The following is a 24,099-nucleotide window of genomic DNA, read 5'->3' as shown; positions in this document are numbered from 1 at the left end:
CAAGTAATACATGATATACTGACGTCAAAATACCAAACGGACAAATAACAGAGTACTAAAATTCAGAGCGGCTTACCAACATTTATGTTTTCGACGCGTAGGTCGGTAGGGTAGGGACAGGCTGACTCGAGAGTCCTTGGTTCAATGCCTTTGTAATTGTGTATCGTCTTTTTTTTTATCTCTCTCTATTATCTGCACCTTAAATATTCGTCACATTTTGCTGAAGTAGCACTCAACCAGCCACATACTAGGCCATTCTTGCGATTTCTCCAGGACTTCCAGGTCGTCCAAGATTATATCCAGGTCCTCCAAGATCATATCCAGATCTCCAGCAACATTTTTAGGTTTTCCAGAAGTATTTCCCATTTTTCCTATGTGTTTATCCCCCTCAGAAGTTTCAGATTTTCAGGAAAATATTTAGCTCAAGGGTTCTTTTTTCCTCTGGAAGCTCAATCACATGAACCAGATATATGAAGGATTCCTGAACTGTCCACCGTGGGAGCCTCCTTGTACAATCTCCGACTCTGATGACTTCTCCCTCTTTTGGGTGTTTGGTTCTATTGGACAGGTTCTTTCTTGACCACTGTAGCACGTTCCCCTCTGGTTCCTGCTTATCCAGCATATTTCAAGTGTGGCACTGTGCCAAACAACAGCAGTCTGTAGCTCCCAACGCTATCTGTCTGTTCGACTTTCTTTGTCTTGTCTAATTCCTGTAGCTTTGATATATTAATTTATCTGGTATACGAGCACGAATCCTAACGTATCCTAAGCCTAACTATACACACAACTCCAACATATAATAATACCAATTTATGTATGAGAACAAATATTTTTAAAACATATTACATACAAATTTCCATACGTGTCATCAGTATGTGGGGGAGGTTAGGATGGCCAGCGCTTTAACGAGCCTAGCCTGAAGCCAGGTTGCAAATGCTTCAGCAACCCACTGCAGGTATAAATAATTTCCAACAGAACCTAAACATCTCTATAAGTCTAATCTACTCCTAACTATTAATCCAATTATAAAATATAATAACAATATATTGTGAACAGACAGTACGTTTAAATTAATGAATGTGCCTCTGAGGTTGTCCACAGCTTCGACGACCACAGCCTGGGAGCGGGTCACCCACATGCTACAAATACAAACAACTGCCAACAGAACCTAAACGCCTAACATAACCAAACCTAGGCGAAACTATGCATAATATTATAATATATAATAATATTGCCTTATGAATAAGAAAATGCATTTTTTTCAATTCTCAGCACATTAAAATTGGAGAATGCTTCGCTGTGGTCGTCCACAGCTTGGAAAAACAGGGCCTGAGGATGGGTCATTTTTCCTCCGTATAGCCGTGTATAACTTATATCAGTAGCGGTGTTTGCTAAATTTTGTTATGGTGCCCTCTCCTATTTCTTCCGTGTGCCTGCTGTAAGAGTCATATCAGCTTTCTCTACTGATTCTCTGAGATACAGGGAGTCTGTTGGTATATGCGGCGACCTGATCGTCGCCAGATAAGGGAGGAATTTACGTTATAAGTTTGTTGGTAAGAGGAGAGAGGCGCCCAGATACAAATGAAGTAGTACCCCCTACCTGCAGATCCTCCATTTTGTAGAAAACGCTAGCCGAGTGCGGATTGGGTGGCTTAGGTCACGGGCGACCAATCAGAGCCCGCCGTGACGTCACCGAGTGCCCCGGGTCGGTGCCAACGTCAGAGTTGACCTGACTGTGGAGGTGAGAGGACGCGCCTCGGTCAGCTCTCGAGGATTTAAGGCTCTACAAGCCTTATTCAGTGGATTAAATTAGCCATCGCAGCGCACCATTGTTATTGGAGACCCTGTGCTTCCGGGAAGCAAGAAGAAGCCAAGTTAATTAAGCAGAGAAGTGTCAAAACTTGAAGAATCGGCCGGCGACGACGCCGGACGGCGCCGCCTGAGCTGACGGTCTGGAAGGTGTAGCGAGTAGGCCTAGCTGTGACTGAGTCACATTCACTGAGGACTTTGGAGGGACGACACCGTTCCTAGGACAAGGAGCAACGCCTTGTGAAAGGGACGAGTGAGTGCATGCAGTGATTTGCTCAGTGCCCAATGGTGAACCAGGATTGGGATATCTGAAACTCTGTGAATGGTTTGGCAATGACGCGAAGGCTTCACGACACCTGAGGACTTGCGGAACGTTCCTGGATCGTCAAGAACCGACTCAGGAAGCGTGTGAACCTCACACCATCGAGGGACAGGCGTCGTGAGCCAGGAATGTAAAGGTAGAAAAATTTCCCTCCCATTACCCCTTGTTTGATTAGGCTAGATAGGCCATTATGTTCATATATGTGTGTTATAGCATAATGTTGATACACCAGTAGTAGGATAGGCTGCAGGACAGCTTGTGTCCAGGACTGTTGAAGAGGACACTGTGTCTGGACGACGGGGCAGTTGAGGAGGAGGTGCCGACGTGGACGAAGAGGCACCTCTGTGAGGGAGTGTGTGGCCCCCTTTTAATCTGCCCAGTTGGTGGAGTTGTTGGAGGTCGTGAAAGAAGAGTTGCTGACGATCTCCAGATTTATTATTCTCCTTTTTCCATTCCTGTATTGTTTGTAAATATATGTGTGATCATGTAGTTTATGTCAGTAAATTCACACATTTTATCATTGTGTTTGAGTGTGCCTCCATAATAATCTCTATGAGCATACACGAGGGTTATCATAGTACCACCTAGTGAACACCACGTTTTCTACAGAAGGTCTTATTGCCTGGAGAGTGGTAAAGCAGCACAGACTTACATAAAAGTGTACCCTAGGCCATCCGCCCAGTATCACCGTCGAGAGAGTAGCAACACTGTGGCAACAAGAAGTATAGAATACATCCACTGAACTGCATTGCTGGGGTGCAGGTATCTCATCCCAGCTGGCGACCTTGTTAAAGGAAGATAGGAAAGGCAGGCGGGAAAGGAATTCTTGCAACCTTTTTGTCTGGCAGGCAAGACTCAGGGAAATTTATTGTTAAAAGGTAAGCTTGGGTCTTCCTTCACTTCCCCACGGGTCTAGGCCGGAATTGCTAGCAGCAGTTTCCCCGTGGTTAACTGAAGGGCTCCCAGGGTGAATCAGTGGCACCCCACAGTGGTGGGAGCAAAGACCTGCGGTGGTGGGCACTGCTGGTCCTCTCCTGTGGGACCAGGAGATTCTGGTGAGTCCCGAGAGTCAGAGGGGCGGAGTATTCTGCCTTCTGAGCCCTAGAAGCCGATTGCTAGTGGAGCCCCAGCCCACCCCCCTCCCCCCGTGACAATTTACACCATGACTATATTATGTTTGAGCCGTGTTCTAGCTTCACCGTTGTGCAGCGTCCCGTGTCATCTGTCACACACAGGAGGTCCACGCAACACAGGGCCACGCAGCACTGGTGCCCGTACCACAGGGCCACGCAGCACAGGTGCCCGCAACACAGGGCCAAGCAGCACAGGTGCCCGTACCACAGGGCCACGCAGCACATGTGCCCGCAACACAGGGCCAAGCAGAACAAGTGCCCGCAACACAGGGCCACGCAGCATAGGGCCACGCAACACTGGGTCATGCAACACAGGTGCACGCAACTACAGGTACACACAACACAGGTACACGCAGCATGGGTCCACGCAACACAGGTACACGCAAGATGGGTCCATGCAACACAGGTCCATGCAACACATACATATTTTCCGCAGGTGTTTCTATGCAATTTCTGCTATCACGGGTTTCATGATAATGACTGAGTATGATTATTGTGGGATGTCGCTCTCGTTATTAACATGTCTATAGTCAAAGTGTAAACTTGTCAAAACGATTACAAATAAAAAAAAACGGAAATTCAACTCAAGAATGGTAGGCCTTCGCTATAGAGAATATTTACTAATCTAAATAATAATGTAACAACAGGGCATTTCAATTTTGCAACTGTGCCACGTTCAGTCGAAAGTATTAAAGAAACTAGTCGGTGGCACACGTTACCTAACAGATAAAACAATGCACTAAAAAATGAGAAACAACATATCAATATAAATTCTAATAATAAGAATTGATCTAAATACGCCTATAAAATACCGAAGAGGTGCACATCGTCTCCTACATGACATATAATGCACACTTTGTCAGGTGGTTGACAATGTCCAAACAACAAAGGTTCTACCAATGATCACATAATATTGTACACACAACCGGATCATCACCAGAGAGATCCTACCAGCAAGGCCAACATAATCGACCAATCCATCGACAAAAGAAGCTAGACATAGCCGAAGCGCTGCATATCAAACACCCTTATCCAGCTTACGGAGGGAACGTCCTAGAACGTCCATCTAGAAAGCCAACAAAGAACTACCCAGCCTGTCCTCATTAACAAAGGTCAAATGTTCGTTTATCCAGCCGGAAAACCCACAGCTAATGAATGAAAAAGGTTTAAATACAACTTTTCAACTGATAACGTTCGAGCATTTCTCGCAAAGTACTTCGCTGACGACCTCTGTTCGAATCTCACTACTGAAAATGATGTGCATATTTATGTGTGTAGATCCCCTCCAATACAGTTTCTGTGTGCTTTTCTCCTACCGCCCCCTTCATTTTGTGTTCTTTGTGCTTTATTGTGTATTAATAGTTAAAAGATATACATGGGTTGATACAAAAAGTGTTGATAGGTTATTGATCTCTTGAATAACACGACAATGGGAAACATTGATAAATGTCACAGACGGGTTCGATCATTGTTGCAAGTCAAACACTTCTTCGAATTCCTCTGAAGTTGGACTAGTGCCCAAGACACAACAGGCATTTCCCCTCTGAATCACAACACTGAGGCGCTGGAACAAGAAACTTTTTGCTCTCTGATCAATTTGTCAGCTAATTCCTTCAGGAACTTCAATGCACATTTTCTCTACGAACCGAGGGTCTCCGAGCCGATCGGAACAAAGCTGTAGCAGTGTGCCAGACCTCTGTATTTGATAATTTTCTGCGATTCCCTGAAAGGAGCAACGCCACCCCCTTCACGTGTGCTGTAGTGGAGGTAGGTACTGGCCAGTGTGGCAGCGCACGTGTAGTCCCACACCACTTGCTTATCATCCTTCCAAGGAAGCAAGGTAACCCCAGCTGGGCGCTTCTGAGGGTCGTTAAGTCTGAATAAGTGTGGTTCTCTTTGTGCCAGGCAGCGGGTTGTGGCGAGGCTCCTCTTGATGATGTCGTTGACTTCTTCTTGTCTTGCAATCTTACCCTGTGATTTACGACATACCAGACCATGATGACCATATTGATCTGCCATCGCAGTTCCGTAGATGCACCTATGTTCAGTGAGGATGGGGCGGCAAGGCGAAGGGCAACTCCAATGCGGAGAGCGTCATGATTCAGGCGAGTTCCCAGGGCTGCATTGGGCATAGCTAATAAAAAATCCCCGGCGTGGGGTGCTGTTACCGCTAGGAGGCGGGCTTTGTTTTCAGCATCTGGGTTGTTTATCTTTGCTGTGACAGTCTTTTCCATTATGGAGCTATCCCAGTGGGCCTGCTTGTGGTCTTATGGAGCTTGTGGTCGGGGTAGAGGGTGTGCAATGGTTTCCCATTGTCTGGCTGCTTCGATGAACGTTTGATCATTAGTTCCCGCTGTGTCTCTCATACGCTCTGGTAGGATCTGCCCTACCAATTCGTTGGCTGCTGTACAGTAGGATAGGAATGCTGGAAGTTCTATCTCAGTTGTCTTTTGTATGCCTATCCCCCCAAATCTCACTGGTAGTGTTGCTTGGTCCATATATATGTATATATATATATATATATATATATATATATATATATATATATATATATATATATATATATATATAATATATATATATATATATATATATATATATATATATATATATATATATATATATATATATATATAATGTCGTACCTAGTAGCCAGAACTCACATCTGAGCCTACTATGCAAGGCCCGATTTGCCTAATAAGCCAAGTTTTCATGAATTAATTGCTTTTCGACTACCTAACCTACCTAACCTAACCTAACCTAACTTTTTCGGCTACCTAACCTAACCTAACCTATAAAGATAGGTTAGGTTAGGTTAGGTAGGGTTGGTTAGGTTCGGTCATATATCTACATTAATTTTAGCTCCAATAAAAAAAAATTGACCTCATACATAATGAAATGGGTAGCTTTATCATTTCATAAGAAAATAATTAGAGAAAATGTATTAAATTAGGAAAACTTGGCTTATTAGGCAAATCGGGCCTTGCATAGTAGGCTGAAAAGTGCGTTCTGGCTACTAGGTACGTCATATATATATATATATATAATGACAGTGTCAGACCACAGAGGAAAATTGAAACAGGAATTTCCTTAAGTACTTCTGTATATTAATGCATCTTCAGAAGGTGTCTGGTAGTAAAGACTCTTCACTCCATATATGAAAGTACTTAAGGAAATTCCTGTTTCAATTTTCCTCCGTGGTCTGACACTGTCACATTTTTAATCACGTGTTTAGTTTCGTGATATACACACTCACACACACACACACACACACAGTTCTACACAGTTGTAATGAAACACACTGATCACATCTCGTGGTGAATTATCGTAGTGAATTTAGAGAAGAAAGCTAGTGAAGATCGAATTCTTGAGGCAGCATCAGTCGCATCAGCCGGGACCCACGTGGAGACATGAAGACCTCACAGGATTACCGACGACACGCCGTGTATTCACCTAGAGTGCTTGTGGGGGCTGGCTGGTAAGTGTCTCTCATAAGTCTCCAACAGTGTGCAAGGTTTATATAATATCATATCATAGACACTATTGCATTCCATTCAATAATACAATCGTAATAATACAATCGTGGTAGACAGGTAACAGGGACAGCAACTGTGAGCTCACTGGGAACCCAGATAAGCTGCTAATCCCCCCCCCCCCCCACCACACCCACTCTCACACTAGGACCATTCTTGCTCTCTCTCTTGCTCTCTCTCTCTTGCTCTCTCTTGACAAGGGCAAAATGGCAGGTGGACGCAACAGGGACACAGGGAACAGCCAGAGTGACCAAACAAAGCACATGTTAACCCAAATTCTGGAGGAATTCAGGAAGGAGATGCAGGAAATGAGGATTACAATTAACAACCTGCAAAGTGAGCTGACATCAGCAAGGAAGGAGATCAAATCCCTCACAGAGAAAAATAAAGAGGCCGAGCATCAGATTATCATCCAAAGGGAAGGTGGGAATGTTACATTGGAAGGAAATGCCTCTGTACCTGAAACATTTGCGGACATACTGAAAAAGAGCTCAGAAGCAATGGACACAGTGAGGGAGGTAGCCATGCAAGCAGCCACCTCACAGGAAGCAGCAAGGTGCACCACTCAGCTGCTGGGGAGAAAAAGATCAGTGGTAGTTGTAGGCATCAAAGAACAGGAAGGAACCAACAGGCAAGAATGGAATAGCAAGGATAGAGAGGCAGTACAGGGGCTACTGAAGGGGTTACAGATTGAAGGGGCTGAACGAAACATTGAGAAGGTTTTCAGGTTGGGCTGGTACAACAAGGACAGAAACCGACTTGTAAAGGTGGTGTTTACAAACGAAACCACGAAGGAGGATATTCTCGAAAGGAGGAGTTGACTGCAGCATGTGGAGGGATACAAGAAAGTATTCCTGCAGAGGGACAGGACGAAGAAGGAGAGAGCCAGGGCAGCAGAGGCGAGAAGGAAGTGCAGGGAGAGAGGAGCAAACCAGGAAATCACAGCCCCCAACACAACAGTCCTAGAGACAAGAGGCAAACCCAAAACCAGCATCCCAGCAACACCAGAGGGGAGGGCAACACCACCACCCCCCTCTGCATAGAACCCTCACTTCCCCTCACCCTACCTGCCCCCACCCAACCCTCCCCCCCCCACCCCATTCTTACCCTGTCACCCCTTCCCCATTCCCATCATGTCCCCCCTCCCACCTTTCCTCCCTCCCCCTTCATCTCATACCCTCCCTATCCCTCCTCCCTCCTCACCCCGTATCCTCCATGTCCCCCCCTATCTCCTTAACCCACACCCTACCTGTCCCCCCTCCCTGAAACTCCCCACCCCTCACCCCAAAATCCTCTGAGACCCTGCAAACCACCTCACAGATCCTCTCACCCACGGAAAAGCTTCCCACACCAGCAGAATGCTCACCAAGAAGGGGCAAGAAAATGAACTGAAGAAAGTGAGCTTCAAGGCAATGTACACTAAATACATAGATGGGATTACAAATAAAACAAGTGAACTCGGAGTATGGGCACTAGAAGACAATCTAGACATAATAGCACTCACAGAAACAAAGCTAACAAACACCATAACAAACGCAGTGTTTCCACAGGGCTACTGTGTAGTGGGGAAAGAGAGAGAAGGGAGAGGAGGAGGTGGTGTAGCTTTGCTACTAAGAAAAGGTTGGAGTTTCGAAGAGATGGTAATTCAGAACTGTGAAGTTTTCAGTGGCTACATATCAGGCACCATAGCAACTGGAGGACAGAAAATTATAGTAGTAGTCATATATAACCCCCACCGAATGACAGAAGACCCAGACAGGAATATGATAGAAACAACTTGGCTACCATCAATATAATAGAGAGAGCAGCTTCTGTGGCTAGCAGGAACGGATCCAGGCTACTAATCATGGGAGACTTCATCCATGGAAAGATAGATTGGGGGAACAGAGACCCACATGGAGGCTCAGACACATGGAGAGCTAAGCTGCTGGATGTGGCAACAAAAAACTTTCTAAGTCAACACGTCAAGGGACCGACAAGAACGAGAGGAGGGGATGAACCAGTCTTGCTTGATCTGATATTTATCCTAAATGAGTCGGATATAAGGGAAGTTAAGTTGGTAGCCCCCTTGGGAATGAGTGATCATAGTGTATTGAGCTTTGAGTACCTGGTTGAGCTAAGAATTATCACCCCCAAAAAAGAACTGGGAAACAAAGAGCTGGCGTACCGAAAGAGAAACTATGAGGAGATGAATAAATTCCTATGGGATATACATTGGGACACAGAACTCGGAACCAAGTCCGTACAAGACATGATGGACTATGTCACCCAAAAATGTCAGGAGGCTATAAGCAGGTTTGTCCCAGCCCAACAGGAAAAAACAGAGAAGCAAAGGAAGAATCCGTGGTTTAATAGGGAATGTATGAAAGCAAAGGAGCTGAACAAAAGGGCATGGAGGAACTTCCGTAAAAACAGAACACCAGAAAGTAGAGAGAGATACCAGAGAACCAGGAACGAGTATGTTAGTGTGAGAAGAGCAGCTGAGAAAAGGTATGAAAATGATATAGCTAATAAAGCCAAGACCGAACCAAAGCTACTACACAGTCACATCAGGAGGAAGAGAACAGTGAAGGAACAAGTGATGAAACTTAGAACGGGTGTGGACAGGTACACAGAGAATGACAAAGAGGTGTGTGAAGAACTCAACAATAGGTTCCAGGAGGTCTTTACAATAGAACAAGGAGAAGTCACGGCGCTAGGAGAGGTGGCAGCAAATCAGGTGACCTTGGAAAGGTTCGAAATTACAAGAGAGGAGGTCAAGAAGCACCTATTGGAGCTGAATGTGAGAAAAGCTGTTGGGCCGGATGGAATCTCACCATGGGTATTGAAAGAGTGTGCAAGAGCACTTTACTTGCCACTCTCCATAGTGTATAGTAGGTCACTGGAAACGGGAGACCTCCCAGAAATATGGAAGACTGCTAATGTAGTACCAATATTTAGAAAGGGTGACAGACAAGAGGCACTGAACTACAGTCCAGTGTCCTTAACTTGTATACCATGCAAGGTGATGGAGAAGATTGTGAGAAAAAACCTAGTAACACAACTGGAGAGAAGAGACTTCGTGACAACCCATCAACATGGGTTCAGGGAGGGTAAATCTTGCCTTACAGGCTTGATAGAATTCTACGATCAGGTGACAAAGATTAAGCAAGATAGAAAAGGATAGGCGGACTGCATTTTTTTGACTGTCGGAAAGCCTTTGACACAGTACCCCATAAAATGTTGATGCATAAGCTGGAGAAACAGGCAGGGGTAACTGGTAGGGCGCTCCAGTGGATAAGGGAGTACCTAAGCAATAGGAAGCAGAGAGTTATAGTGAGGGGTGAGACCTCAGAATGGAGTGAAGTCACCAGTGGAGTCTCACAGGGCTCTGTGCTTGGACCCATCCTGTTTCTGATATACGTAAATGATCTCCCAGAGGGTATAGACTCATTCCTCTCAATATTTGCTGACGACGCCAAAATTATGAGAAGGATTAAGACAGAGGAGGACAGCTTGAGGCTTCAAGAAGACCTGGACAAGCTGCAGGAATGGTCGAAAAAATGGCTGTTAGAGTTTAACCCAAGCAAATGTAATGTAATGAAGCTAGGGGTAGGAAGCAAGAGACCAGATACAAGGTAAAATTTGGGAGACGAAATACTTCAAGAGTCAGAGAGAGAGAAAGACCTGGGGGTTGATATCACGCCAGACCTGTCCCCTGAAGCTCATATCAAGAGGATAACATCAGCAGCATATGCCAGGTTGGCTAACATAAGAACGGCCTTTAGAAACTTGTGTAAGGAATCTTTCAGAACATTATATACCACATATGTCAGACCAATCCTGGAGTATGCGGCTCCAGCATGGAGTCCATATCTAGTCAAGCATAAGACTAAACTGGAAAAGGTTCAAAGGTTTGCCAACAGACTAGTACCCGAGCTGAGAGGTATGAGCTACGAGGAGAGACTACGGGAATTGAACCTCACTTCGTTGGAAGACAGAAGAGTTAGGGGGGACATGATCAATATATTCAAGATTCTCAAGGGAATCGACAGGGTTGATAAAGACAGGCTGTTTAACACAAGGGGCACACGCACTAGGGGATACAGGTGGAAACTGAGTGCTCAAATGAGCCACAGAGATATTATAAAGAACTTTTTTAGTTTCAGAGTGGTTGACAAATGGAATGCATTAGGAAGTGATGTGGTGGAAGCTGACTCCATACACAGTTTCACGTGTAGATATGATAGAGCCCAATAGGCTCAGGAACCTGTACACCTGTTGATTGACGGTTGAGAGGCGGGACCAAAGAGCCAGAGCTCAACCCCCGCAAGCACAACTAGATGAGTACACACACACACACACACACACACACACATATATACATATCCTAGCACGGTAACCTGCGTCTCCCCTATCACTTTCCACGTTCGCCAGTCATATGTACGTGACGGCGGAGATGAGATCTTCAGACCTGAGTGACTATCATACTGTACATAGCTTGTAATGAGTGTACAAAAGCCACTTGATCGTGTGAGATATCCGCCACTTCCCTTCAAGAACTCACTAGTACACTCGGGGTGAAAAAACACAGTTATGTCATGGATTTTTCCGTATTCTGGGATTACGAAGAGTACAGTTTTCTAATTGATACAACAACATATATATTATCGATAGGTTTGCTGTGGATTGACTCTGTTTTCTTTAGCTTAGTTTAGATTTGGCCAGGGCTTGGTTAGGTTAGGTTAGTTTATGTTAGGCTGGTTTAGAATATGTGAGGATGAGTTTTATTAAGTTGGATATATATTAATTCCATAATAAAATCTATTAGTAAACCATCATGAGTTCGAAATTGCCTCTTATCTGTTTATTTTAATACTTTCTCAAAGAATTGTTCGTACAGCGAGACATTGAGGAAGAACATCGATACTGTTCTCGGGGGCTCCTACTCCTACCTGTCAGTGTTTGCTTAAAAAAAAGGTGAAAAACGTCATTTGTAGCACCAAACACCTTTGCTGAACGTTACGTCAGCATCACTGACTTTGTCAAGGGTGAAGTGTCTGATTATAGTGAATCGCAAACATTTCCAGAGCTACACAAGGCGCTGAGCAAATGTATAGTGAGCTACACAAAGCGATGTGTAAAGGTTTCCTGAGCTACACAAGGTGTTGAATAAAGGTATCCTGAGCTACACAAGGTATTGAGTAAAGCTATTCTGAGCTACACAAGGTGTTGAGTAAAGGTATCCTGAGCTACACAAGGTGTTGAGTAAAGGTATCCTGAGCTACACAAGGTGTTGAGTAAAGGTATCCTGAGCTACACAAGGTGTTGAGTAAAGGTATCCTGAGCTACACAAGATGTTGAGTAAAGGTATCCTGAGCTACACAAGGTGTTGAGTTAAGGTATCCTGAGCTACACCAAATTTTTTTTTCATTATTCTCTGTCGTCTACGTGTTTTCAATAACAATAAGTTGTGTCGTGTACTCAATACACATCCCGAGGGGCCGGGGATCATGTAAAACTATTACTCGAGAAAAGAAACAAAGCCCATGACAAACCCAATAACGTGACACAGACGGAGATCTGACCACACAAACACGAACATATTGTCTGAACCAAAATACCATAACAAAGGATATTATACGAAAAATACAGAGTAAGGCATAAATGACATTTGGAACGTAGAGGACACTAAATCCAGAGATTATCAAGACTTGAGAAATATGGGCTCTGAACTAATCCACCAATTACTGTAAATAAGAGAAAAGAAAGTGAAGAAGAGAAAAGTGACACAAGCGAAATATTCTGGAAGAAAATGGAAAGCTTGGAAGGCAAGGTGAGAAAGGGGATGATAAATCCTGGAAGATACTTGGTTGCTTGGAAGATAGGAAGGGAAAGGAAGGGAGGGAGGGAGGGAGAGAGGTCAAATCATGCCCCCCCTTCCTGAAAAATAGGCGGCTGTATGGCCAAGAGACGAAAAGGAGAGGTGAAGTCCTGGAAGAAAATGGACCGTTGGAAAGGCAAGAAGGGTAAGCGAATGTCCCCAAGGAGCGGCAGGGATATTTATGATAACTTTCCAGACCGTCCGCAAGGCGGTTTCCAGAGGGTGGCCAAGAATGTTCGTGAAATGTGCAAGGGAGTGTGAGGTGGTGGAGGAGAATTGGAGACTTTTTGTTTTTTAGGGTCTTGAGATTTGTTTTACTGAGGTCCAAGAGTTTCCAGAATCACCCAGCGTGTCTTGGACGGTTTAATGAAATAGTTTCTAGGATGATCAAGGGTTTTTTGGATAGCCAAATAATCAAAGGAATTTAGTAAGTCTGTGAGTTACTAGGAAGGCCAATGCCAACTACGTTGCATAGTTTGCATGATAAACAAATATTTACTTGTTTTCGCGGTGATAAGGCTTGACAGGGCGATGTGCTACTAGGCTGGTACTCGATTTCTATGATAATCAAGTGCTAATTGCAGTGGTTCCGAAACTCTTCACCGTTATTACCCTTCTGTCATACACCGACCTTATTAATGGTCCCCAACACTTGGTTTTAAGCAACAATTTTTTTCCTTAAATCCATGTATTTTGTTATTATAATACAAGATGTTGTGTCCAGCCTAGACTTATGGCCCCTTACATATTACAAAAAGGTTCCTCAGGGAAGTCATGATCACCAGTTTGGGAATCAGAGGCTTATAGGAAAGCAGACTGTTTACAGGAGGGGCAGTGGTCTCTAGGTCGGTAACGGAGGGGCAGTGGTCTCTAGGTCGGTAACGGAGGGGCAGTGGTCTCTAGGTCGGTAACTAAGGGGCAGAGGTCTCTAGGTCGGTAACGAACTTCTTGGATGGTCATATATGTGTGATGGATTGTTAAAGATTTCTAGTATGGGGGTAAGTTCACTGACCACATGTCTCCAGACCCTCTACACTGACCACCTGCGTCCAGACCTTCTACACTGACCACATGCGTCCAGACCCTCTACACTGACCACATGCGTCTAGACCCTCTACACTGACCACATGCGTCTAGACCCTCTACACTGACCACATGCGTCCAGAACCCTCTACACTGACCACATGCGTCTAGACCCTCTACACTGACCACCTGCGTCCAGACCCTCTACACTGACCACATGCGTCAAGACCCTCGACACTGACCACATGCGTCCAGACCCTCTACACTGACCACATGCGTCCAGACCCTCTACACTGACCACCTACGTCCAGACCCTCTACACTGACCACATGCGTCCAGACCCTCTACACTGACCACATGCGTCTAGACCCTCTACACTGACCACATACGTCCAGACCCTCTACACTGACCACATACGTCCAGACCCTCTACACTGACCACATGCGTCCAGACCCTCTACACTGACCACATGCGTCCAGACCCTCTACACTGACCACATACGTCCAGACCCTCTACACTGACCAAATGCGTCCAGACCCTCTACACTGACCACATGCGTCCAGACCCTCTACACTGACCACATGCGTCCAGACCCTCTACACTGACCACATGCGTCCAGACCTTCTACACTGACCACATGCGTCTAGACCCTCTACACTAACCACATGCGTCCAGACCCTCTACACTGACCACATACGTCCAGACCCTCTACACTGACCACATACGTCCAGACCCTCTACACTGACCACATGCGTCCAGACCCTCTACAATGACCACATGCGTCCAGACCTTCTACACTGACCACATGCGTCTAGACCCTCTACACTGACCACATGCGTCCAGACCCTCTACACTGACCACATGCGTCCAGACCCTCTACACTGACCACATACGTCCAGACCCTCTACACTGACCACATGCGTCCAGACCCTCTACACTGACCACATGCGTCCAGACCCTCTACACTGACCACATGCGTCCAGACCCTCTACACTGACCACATGCGTCCAGACCCTCTACACTGACCACATGCGTCCAGACCCTCTACACTGACCACATGCGTCCAGACCCTCTACACTGACCATATGCGTCCAGACCCTCTACACTGACCACCTGCGTCCAGACCCTCTACACTGACCACCTGCGTCCAGACCCTCTACACTGACCACCTACGTCCAGACCCTCTACACTGACCATATGCGTCCAGACCCTCTACACTGACCACATGCGTCCAGACCCTCTACACTGACCACCTGCGTCCAGACCCTCTACACTGACCACATGCGTCCAGACCCTCTACACTGACCACCTGCGTCCAGACCCTCTACACTGACTACCTGCGTCCAGACCCTCTACACTGACCACCTGCGTCCAGACCCTCTACACTGACCACGTGCGTCCAGACCCTCTACACTTACCACATGCGTCCAGACCCTCTACACTGACCACCTGCGTCCAGACCCTCTACACTGACCATATGCGTCCAGACCCTCTACACTGACCACCTGCGTCCAGACCCTCTACACTGACCACCTGCGTCCAGACCCTCTACACTGACCACCTGCGTCCAGACCCTCTACACTGACCACCTGCGTCCAGACCCTCTACACTGACCACATGCGTCTAGACCCTCTACACTGACCACATGCGTCCAGAACCCTCTACACTGACCACATGCGTCTAGACCCTCTACACTGACCACCTGCGTCCAGACCCCCTACACTGACCACATGCGTCCAAACCCTCTACACTGACCACATGCGTCAAGACCCTCTACACTGACTACATACGTCCAGACCCTCTACACTGACCACATGCGTCCAGACCCTCTACACTGACCACATGCGTCAAGACCCTCGACACTGACCACATGCGTCCAGACCCTCTACACTGACCACATGCGTCCAGACCCTCTACACTGACCACATACGTCCAGACCCTCTACACTGACCACATGCGTCCAGACCCTCTACACTGACCACATGCGTCCAGACCCTCTACACTGACCACATACGTCCAGACCCTCTACACTGACCACATGCGTCCAGACCCTCTACACTGACCACATGCGTCCAGACCCTCTACACTGACCACATGCGTCCAGACCCTCTACACTGACCACATACGTCCAGACCCTCTACACTGACCACATGCGTCCAGACCCTCTACACTGACCACATGCGTCCAGACCCTCTACACTGACCACATGCGTCCAGACCCTCTACACTGACCACATGCGTCCAGACCCTCTACACTGACCACATGCGTCTAGACCCTCTACACTGACCACATGCGTCCAGACCCTCTACACTGACCACATGCGTCCAGACCCTCTACACTGACCACATGCGTCCAGACCCTCTACACTGACCACATGCGTCCAGACCCTCTACACTGACCACATGCGTCCAGACCCTCTACACTGACCACATGCGTCCTAGACCCTCTACACTGACCACATGCGTCCAGACCCTCTACACTGACCACATGCGTCCAGACCCTCTACACTGACCACATGCGTCCAGACCCTCTACACTGACCACATGCGTCCAGACCCTCTACACTGACCACATGCGTCCAGACCCTCTACACTGACCACATGCGTCCAGACCCTCTACACTGACCACATGCGTCCAGACCCTCTACACTGACCACATGCGTCCAGACCCTCTACACTGACCACATGCGTCCAGACCCTCTACACTGACCACATGCGTCCAGACCCTCTACACTGACCACATGCGTCCAGACCCTCTACACTGACCACCTGCGTCCAGACCCTCTACACTGACCACCTGCGTCCAGACCCTCTACACTGACCACATGCGTCCAGACCCTCTACACTGACCACATGCGTCCAGACCCTCTACACTGACCACATGCGTCCAGACCCTCTACACTGACCACATGCGTCCAGACCCTCTACACTGACCACCTGCGTCCAGACCCTCTACACTGACCATATGCGTCCAGACCCTCTACACTGACCACCTGCGTCCAGACCCTCTACACTGACCACCTGCGTCCAGACCCTCTACACTGACCACCTGCGTCCAGACCCTCTACACTGACCACCTGCGTCCAGACCCTCTACACTGACCACATGCGTCTAGACCCTCTACACTGACCACATGCGTCCAGAACCCTCTACACTGACCACATGCGTCTAGACCCTCTACACTGACCACCTGCGTCCAGACCCCCTACACTGACCACATGCGTCCAAACCCTCTACACTGACCACATGCGTCAAGACCCTCTACACTGACCTACATACGTCCAGACCCTCTACACTGACCACATGCGTCCAGACCCTCTACACTGACCACATGCGTCAAGACCCTCGACACTGACCACATGCGTCCAGACCCTCTACACTGACCACATGCGTCCAGACCCTCTACACTGACCACCTACGTCCAGACCCTCTACACTGACCACATGCGTCCAGACCCTCTACACTGACCACATGCGTCTAGACCCTCTACACTGACCACATACGTCCAGACCCTCTACACTGACCACATACGTCCAGACCCTCTACACTGACCACATGCGTCCAGACCCTCTACACTGACCACATGCGTCCAGACCCTCTACACTGACCACATACGTCCAGACCCTCTACACTGACCAAATGCGTCCAGACCCTCTACACTGACCACATGCGTCCAGACCCTCTACACTGACCACATGCGTCCAGACCCTCTACACTGACCACATGCGTCCAGACCTTCTACACTGACCACATGCGTCTAGACCCTCACCACTAACCACATGCGTCCAGACCCTCTACACTGACCACATACGTCCAGACCCTCTACACTGACCACATACGTCCAGACCCTCTACACTGACCACATGCGTCCAGACCCTCTACAATGACCACATGCGTCCAGACCTTCTACACTGACCACATGCGTCTAGACCCTCTACACTGACCACATGCGTCCAGACCCTCTACACTGACCACATGCGTCCAGACCCTCTACACTGACCACATACGTCCAGACCCTCTACACTGACCACATGCGTCCAGACCCTCTACACTGACCACATGCGTCCAGACCCTCTACACTGACCACATGCGTCCAGACCCTCTACACTGACCACATGCGTCCAGACCCTCTACACTGACCACATGCGTCCAGACCCTCTACACTGACCACATGCGTCCAGACCCTCTACACTGACCATATGCGTCCAGACCCTCTACACTGACCACCTGCGTCCAGACCCTCTACACTGACCACCTGCGTCCAGACCCTCTACACTGACCACCTGCGTCCAGACCCTCTACACTGACCATATGCGTCCAGACCCTCTACACTGACCACATGCGTCCAGACCCTCTACACTGACCACCTGCGTCCAGACCCTCTACATTGACCACCTGCGTCAAGACCCTCTACACTGACCACATGCGTCCAGACCCTCTACACTGACCACCTGCGTCCAGACCCTCTACACTGACAATATGCGTCCAGACCCTCTACACTGACCACATGCGTCCAGACCCTCTACACTGACCACCTGCGTCCAGACCCTCTACACTGACCACCTGCGTCCAGACCCTCTACACTGACCACCTGCGTCCAGACCCTCTACACTGACCATATGCGTCCAGACCCTCTACACTGACCACCTGCGTCCAGACCATCTACATTGACCACCTGCGTCCAGACCCTCTACACTGACCACCTGCGTCCAGACCCTCTACATTGACCACCTGCGTCAAGACCCTCTACACTGACCACATGCGTCCAGACCCTCTACACTGACCACACTTATCATCGACGGCGGCACTTTATCTGAGCGATCACATGAAAGCGATGTTGTCTATGTGGCTGTTGTCCATGTTGCTGTTGTCCATGTGGCTGTTGTCCATGTGGCTGTTGTCCATGTGGCTGTTGTCCATGTTGCTGTTATCCATATGGCTGTTGTCCATGTGGATGTTGTCCATGTGGATGTTGTCCATGTGGATGTTGTCCATGTGGCTGTTGTCCATGTGGATGTTGTCCATGTGGATGTTGTCCATGTGGCTGTTGTCCATGTGGCTGTTGTCCATGTTACTGTTATCCATATGGCTGTTGTCCATGTGGATGTTGTCCATGTTGCTTTTATCCATATGGCTGTTGTCCATGTGGATGTTGTCCATGTTGCTGTTGTCCATGTGGATGTTGTCCATGTGGATGTTGTCCATGTGGCTGTTGTCCATGTGGCTGTTAGCCATGTGGCTGTTGTCCATGTGGTTGTTGTCCATGTTGCTGTTGTCCATGTTGCTGTTGTCCATGTGGCTGTTGTCCATGTGGTTGTTGTCCATGTGGCTGTTATCCATGTGGCTGTTGTCCATGTGGCTGTTGTCTATATTGCTGTTGTCCATGTGGCTGTTGTCTATGTTGCTGTTGTCCATGTGGCTGTTGTCCATGTGGCTGTTGTCCATGTGGCTGTTGTCCATGTGGCTGTTGTCCATGTGGCTGTTGTCCATGTGGCTGTTGTCCATGTGGCTGTTGTCCATGTGGATATTGTCCATGTGGATGTTGTCCATGTGGATGTTGTCCATGTGGCTGTTGTCCATGTGGCTGTTGTCCATGTGGCTGTTGTCCATGTGGATATTGTCCATGTGGATGTTGTCCATGTGGCTGTTGTCCATGTGGCTGTTGTCCATGTGGATGTTATCCATGTGGCTGTTGTCCATGTGGATGTTGTCCATGTGGCTGTTGTCCATGTGGATGTTGTCCATGTGGCTGTTGTCCTTGTTGCTGTTGTCCATGTGGATGTTGTCCATGTGGCTGTTGTCCATGTTGCTGTTGTCCATGTGGATGTTGTCCATGTGGATGTTGTCCATGTTGTTGTTGTCCATGTGGATGTTGTCCATGTTGCTGTTGTCCATGTGGCTGTTGTCCATGTGGCTGTTGTCCATGTGGCTGTTGTCCATGTGGATGTTGTCCATGTGGCTGTTGTCCATGTTGCTGTTGTCCATGTGGCTGTTGTCCATGTTGCTGTTGTCCATGTGGATGTTGTCCATGTTGCTGTTGTCCATGTGGCTGTTGTCCATGTGGATGTTGTCCATGTGGATGTTGTCCATGTGGCTGTTGTCCATGTGGATGTTGTCCATGTTGCTGTTGTCCATGTTGCTGTTGTCCATTTGGATGTTGTCCATGTGGATGTTGTCCATGTGGCTGTTGTCCATGTGGATGTTGTCCATGTGGCTGTTGTCCATGTTGCTGTTGTCCATGTGGCTGTTGTCCATGTTGCTGTTGTCCATGTGGCTGTTGTCCATGTTGCTGTTGTCCATGTGGATGTTGTCCATGTGGATGTTGTCCATGTGGCTGTTGTCCATGTTGCTGTTGTCCATGTGGATGTTGTCCATGTGGATGTTGTCCATGTTGCTGTTGTCCATGTGGCTGTTGTCCATGTTGCTGTTGTCCATGTTGTTGTTGTCCATGTGGTTGTTGTCCATGTTGCTGTTGTCCATGTGGATGTTGTCCATGTGGATGTTGTCCATGTTGCTGTTGTCCATGTGGCTGTTGTCCATGTTGCTGTTGTCCATGTTGTTGTTGTCCATGTGGCTGTTGTCCATGTTGCTGTTGTCCATGTGGATGTTGTCCATGTGGCTGTTGTCCATGTGGCTGTTGTCCATGTGGATGTTGTCCATGTGGCTGTTGTCCATGTGGATGTTGTCCATGTGGCTGTTGTCCATGTGGATGTTGTCCATGTGGCTGTTGTCCATGTGGCTGTTGTCCATGTGGCTGTTGTCCATGTTGCTGTTGTCCATGTTGCTGTTGTCCATGTGGATGTTGTCCATGTGGATGTTGTCCATGTGGCTGTTGTCCATGTGGATGTTTTCCATGTGGATGTTGTCCATGTGGCTGTTGTCCATGTGGATGTTGTCCATGTTGTTGTTGTCCATGTTGCTGTTGTCCATGTGGATGTTGTCCATGTGGATGTTGTCCATGTTGATGTTGTCCATGTTGCTGTTGTCCATGTTGCTGTTGTCCATGTGGATGTTATCCATGTGGATGTTGTCCATGTGGCTGTTGTCCATGTGGATGTTGTCCATGTGGATGTTGTCCATGTTGATGTTGTCCATGTTGCTGTTGTCCATGTGGATGTTGTCCATGTGGCTGTTGTCCATGTGGCTGTTGTCCATGTGGCTGTTGTCCATGTGGCTGTTGTCCATGTTGATGTTGTCCATGTTGCTGTTGTCCATGTGGATGTTATCCATGTGGATGTTGTCCATGTGGCTGTTGTCCATGTGGATGTTATCCATGTGGCTGTTGTCCATGTGGCTGTTGTCCATGTTGCTGTTGTCCATGTGGCTGTTGTGGCTGTTAATTTGAGGATGTTTCTCTTGCGTGTGAACATGCAACATGTAGACTCCTGCGTGTGAACATGCAACATGTAGACTCTTGCGTGTGATCAGGCAACATGTAGACTCTTGCGTGTGATCAGGCAACATGTAGACTCTTGCGTGTGAACAGGCAACATGTAGACTCTTGCGTGTGATCAGGCAACATGTAGACTCTTGCGTGTGAACAGGCAACATGTAGACTCTTGCGTGTGAACAGGCAACATGTAGACTCTTGCGTGTGATCAGGCAACATGTAGACTCTTGCGTGTGATCAGGCAACATGTAGAGTCTTGCGTGTGAACAGGCAACATGTAGACTCTTGCGTGTGAACAGGCCACATGTAGACTCTTGCGTGTGAACAGGCAACATGTAGACTCTTGCGTGTGATCAGGCAACATGTAGACTCTTGCGTGTGATCAGGCAACATGTAGACTCTTGCGTGTGATCAGGCAACATGTAGACTCTTGCGTGTGAACAGGCAACATGTAGACTCTTGCGTGTGATCAGGCAACATGTAGACTCTTGCGTGTGATCAGGCAACATGTAGACTCTTGCGTGTGATCAGGCAACATGTAGACTCTTGTGTTGAACAACATAGGAGACAGATGTCTTAGTACGATCATGTAAAAGACGGGCGCTTGAGTGTGATCATTGAGGAAGCACATTTCTCGAGCGTCAGCTTAGGAATCTCTTATTTTGTTGCATGTTTTTGGTTATATCGCTTCACATAATGACACTTGGCCAAAAAATACACTTATAAAGCATATACAATTATATTCTGAAACACACATTTGTATCGAAATAATTTGTATTGTTCGCATAAATTGATGATACATCATTGAATGGAAAACCCAGAGTATCTCCACTATTACTGCTATTACTTCTACCACTATTATTACTACTACTACTACTGAATTACTATTTGTTCTACTACTGCTTCTGCTGTTTCTACCATTACTATTCCTACCACTAATTCTAATAATACTAAATAGCACCAGTAATATAAATAAGTATAAATATTAAATAAACAATGTAATTGATTCATTATAAATAAAAAAGTGTATTTAAGACTGCGTTGCCAGTTCACTAAAACTTCAAATGAAGAGATGGAGATTATTGACAACAAAATACAAAAATTAATAGAGGAGAATGGAGAAAAGTGTAATGAAGCAAAAGTCAGCTGTGACCCCCACGCTGTCTGGCTACTGGCGGTGAGGAATGATGGGGAGTGAACATGGGAGGAGGAAATGAGTGAACATGGGAGGGAGGAAAGAGTGAGAGATGGATGGTGAGAGAGGACGTGGCGGATGATCGACCGTGGGAGGAAATATATTAGGGATTTTAGAGAGCAAAATGTGGTGGGAGGGAGTGGGAGGGGGGAACATAGGAGTGAGTGATTGAATGTGGGAGGGAAGAAGCAAGTGTGGAGGCACGAGGAGGAGGGAAAGTGCAGCTCTCCGGGGTAATGGGAACGTCTGAGCGCGCGCCGCGGTATGTTTTCGCGGTCATTTGAGTTCACTTATGCTAGATTGCTTTCCGAGGTGCTCCGAGGTATTGAAGGCGGCAGGTGCCTCCAGACCACCGGTACCTACCTCCTGACGGTGGCAGGTGCCTCCAGGTCACCGGTACCTACCTCCTGACGGTGGTAGGTGCCTCCAGGTCACCGGTACCTACCTCCTGACGGTGGCAGGTGCCTCCAGGTCACCGGTACCTACCTCCTGACGGTGGTAGGTGCCTCCAGGTCACCGGTACCTACCTCCTGACGGTGGTAGGTGCCTCCAGGTCACCGGTACCTACCTCCCGACGGTGGTAGGTGCCTCCAGGTCACCGGTACCTACCTCCTGACGGTGGTAGGTGCCTCCAGACCACCGGTACCTACCTCCTGACGGTGGCAGGTGCCTCCAGGCCACCGGTACCTACCTCCTGACGGTGGCAGGTGCCTCCAGGCCACCGGTACCTACCTCCAGACGGTGGCAGGTGCCTCCAGGCCACCGGTACCTACCTCCTGACGGTGGTAGGTGCCTCCAGGTCACCGGTACCTACCTCCTGACGGTGGTAGGTGCCTCCAGGTCACCGGTACCTACCTCCCGACGGTGGCAGGTGCCTCCAGGTCACCGGTACCTACCTCCTGACGGTGGTAGGTGCCTCCAGGTCACCGGTACCTACCTCCGGACGGTGGTAGGTGCCTCCAGACCACCGGTACCTACCTCCCGACGGTGGTAGGTACCTCCAGGCCACCGGTACCTACCTCCTGACGGTGGTAGGTGCCTCCAGGTCACCGGTACCTACCTCCTGACGGTGGTAGGTGCCTCCAGGTCACCGGTACCTACCTCCCGACGGTGGTAGGTGCCTCCAGGTCACCGGTACCTACCTCCTGACGGTGGCAGGTGCCTCCAGGTCACCGGTACCTACCTCCTGACGGTGGTAGGTACCTCCAGGCCACCGGTACCTACCTCCCGACGGTGGTAGGTACCTCCAGGCCACCGGTACCTACCTCCCGACGGTGGCAGGTGCCTCCAGGCCACCGGTACCTACCTCCTGACGGTGGTAGGTGCCTCCAGGCCACCGGTACCTACCTCCTGACGGTGGTAGGTGCCTCCAGGTCACCGGTACCTACCTCCTGACGGTGGCAGGTGCCACCAGGCCACCGGTACCTACCTCCTGACGGTGGCAGGTGCCTCCAGGCCACCGGTACCTACCTCCTGACGGTGGCAGGTGCCACCAGGCCACCGGTACCTACCTCCCGACGGTGGCAGGTGCCTCCAGGCCACCGGTACCTACCTCCTGACGGTGGCAGGTGCCACCAGGCCACCGGTACCTACCTCCTGACGGTGGCAGGTGCCTCCAGGCCACCGGTACCTACCTCCTGACGGTGGTAGGTGCCTCCAGGCCACCGGTACCTACCTCCTGACGGTGGCAGGTGCCTCCAGGCCACCGGTACCTACCTCCCGACGGTGGAAGGTGCCTCCAGGCCACCGGTACCTACCTCCTGACGGTGGCAGGTGCCTCCAGGTCACCGGTACCTACCTCCTGACGGTGGCAGGTGCCTCCAGGTCACCGGT

At 48.6% G+C, this 24,099-nt stretch overlaps 1 protein-coding gene across 1 annotated transcript; it reads right to left on the bottom strand.

The window, feature by feature from the left end:
* Nucleotides 1-18,502: 18,502 nt before the first annotated feature.
* LOC138370120 (GATA zinc finger domain-containing protein 14-like) lies at nt 18,503-21,406 on the bottom strand. The gene has a single exon (XM_069334107.1). It carries the CDS (start codon nt 21,404-21,406, stop codon nt 18,503-18,505), a length of 2,904 nt encoding a protein of 967 aa, XP_069190208.1.
* Between the last annotated feature and the right edge of the window lie 2,693 nt (nt 21,407-24,099).

Source organism: Procambarus clarkii, chromosome 31, assembly GCF_040958095.1.
Source record: "Procambarus clarkii isolate CNS0578487 chromosome 31, FALCON_Pclarkii_2.0, whole genome shotgun sequence".
Lineage (NCBI taxonomy): Eukaryota > Metazoa > Arthropoda > Malacostraca > Decapoda > Cambaridae > Procambarus > Procambarus clarkii.
Note: the sequence above shows the minus strand (reverse complement) of the source record. Positions and strands in the feature narration are given on the sequence as shown.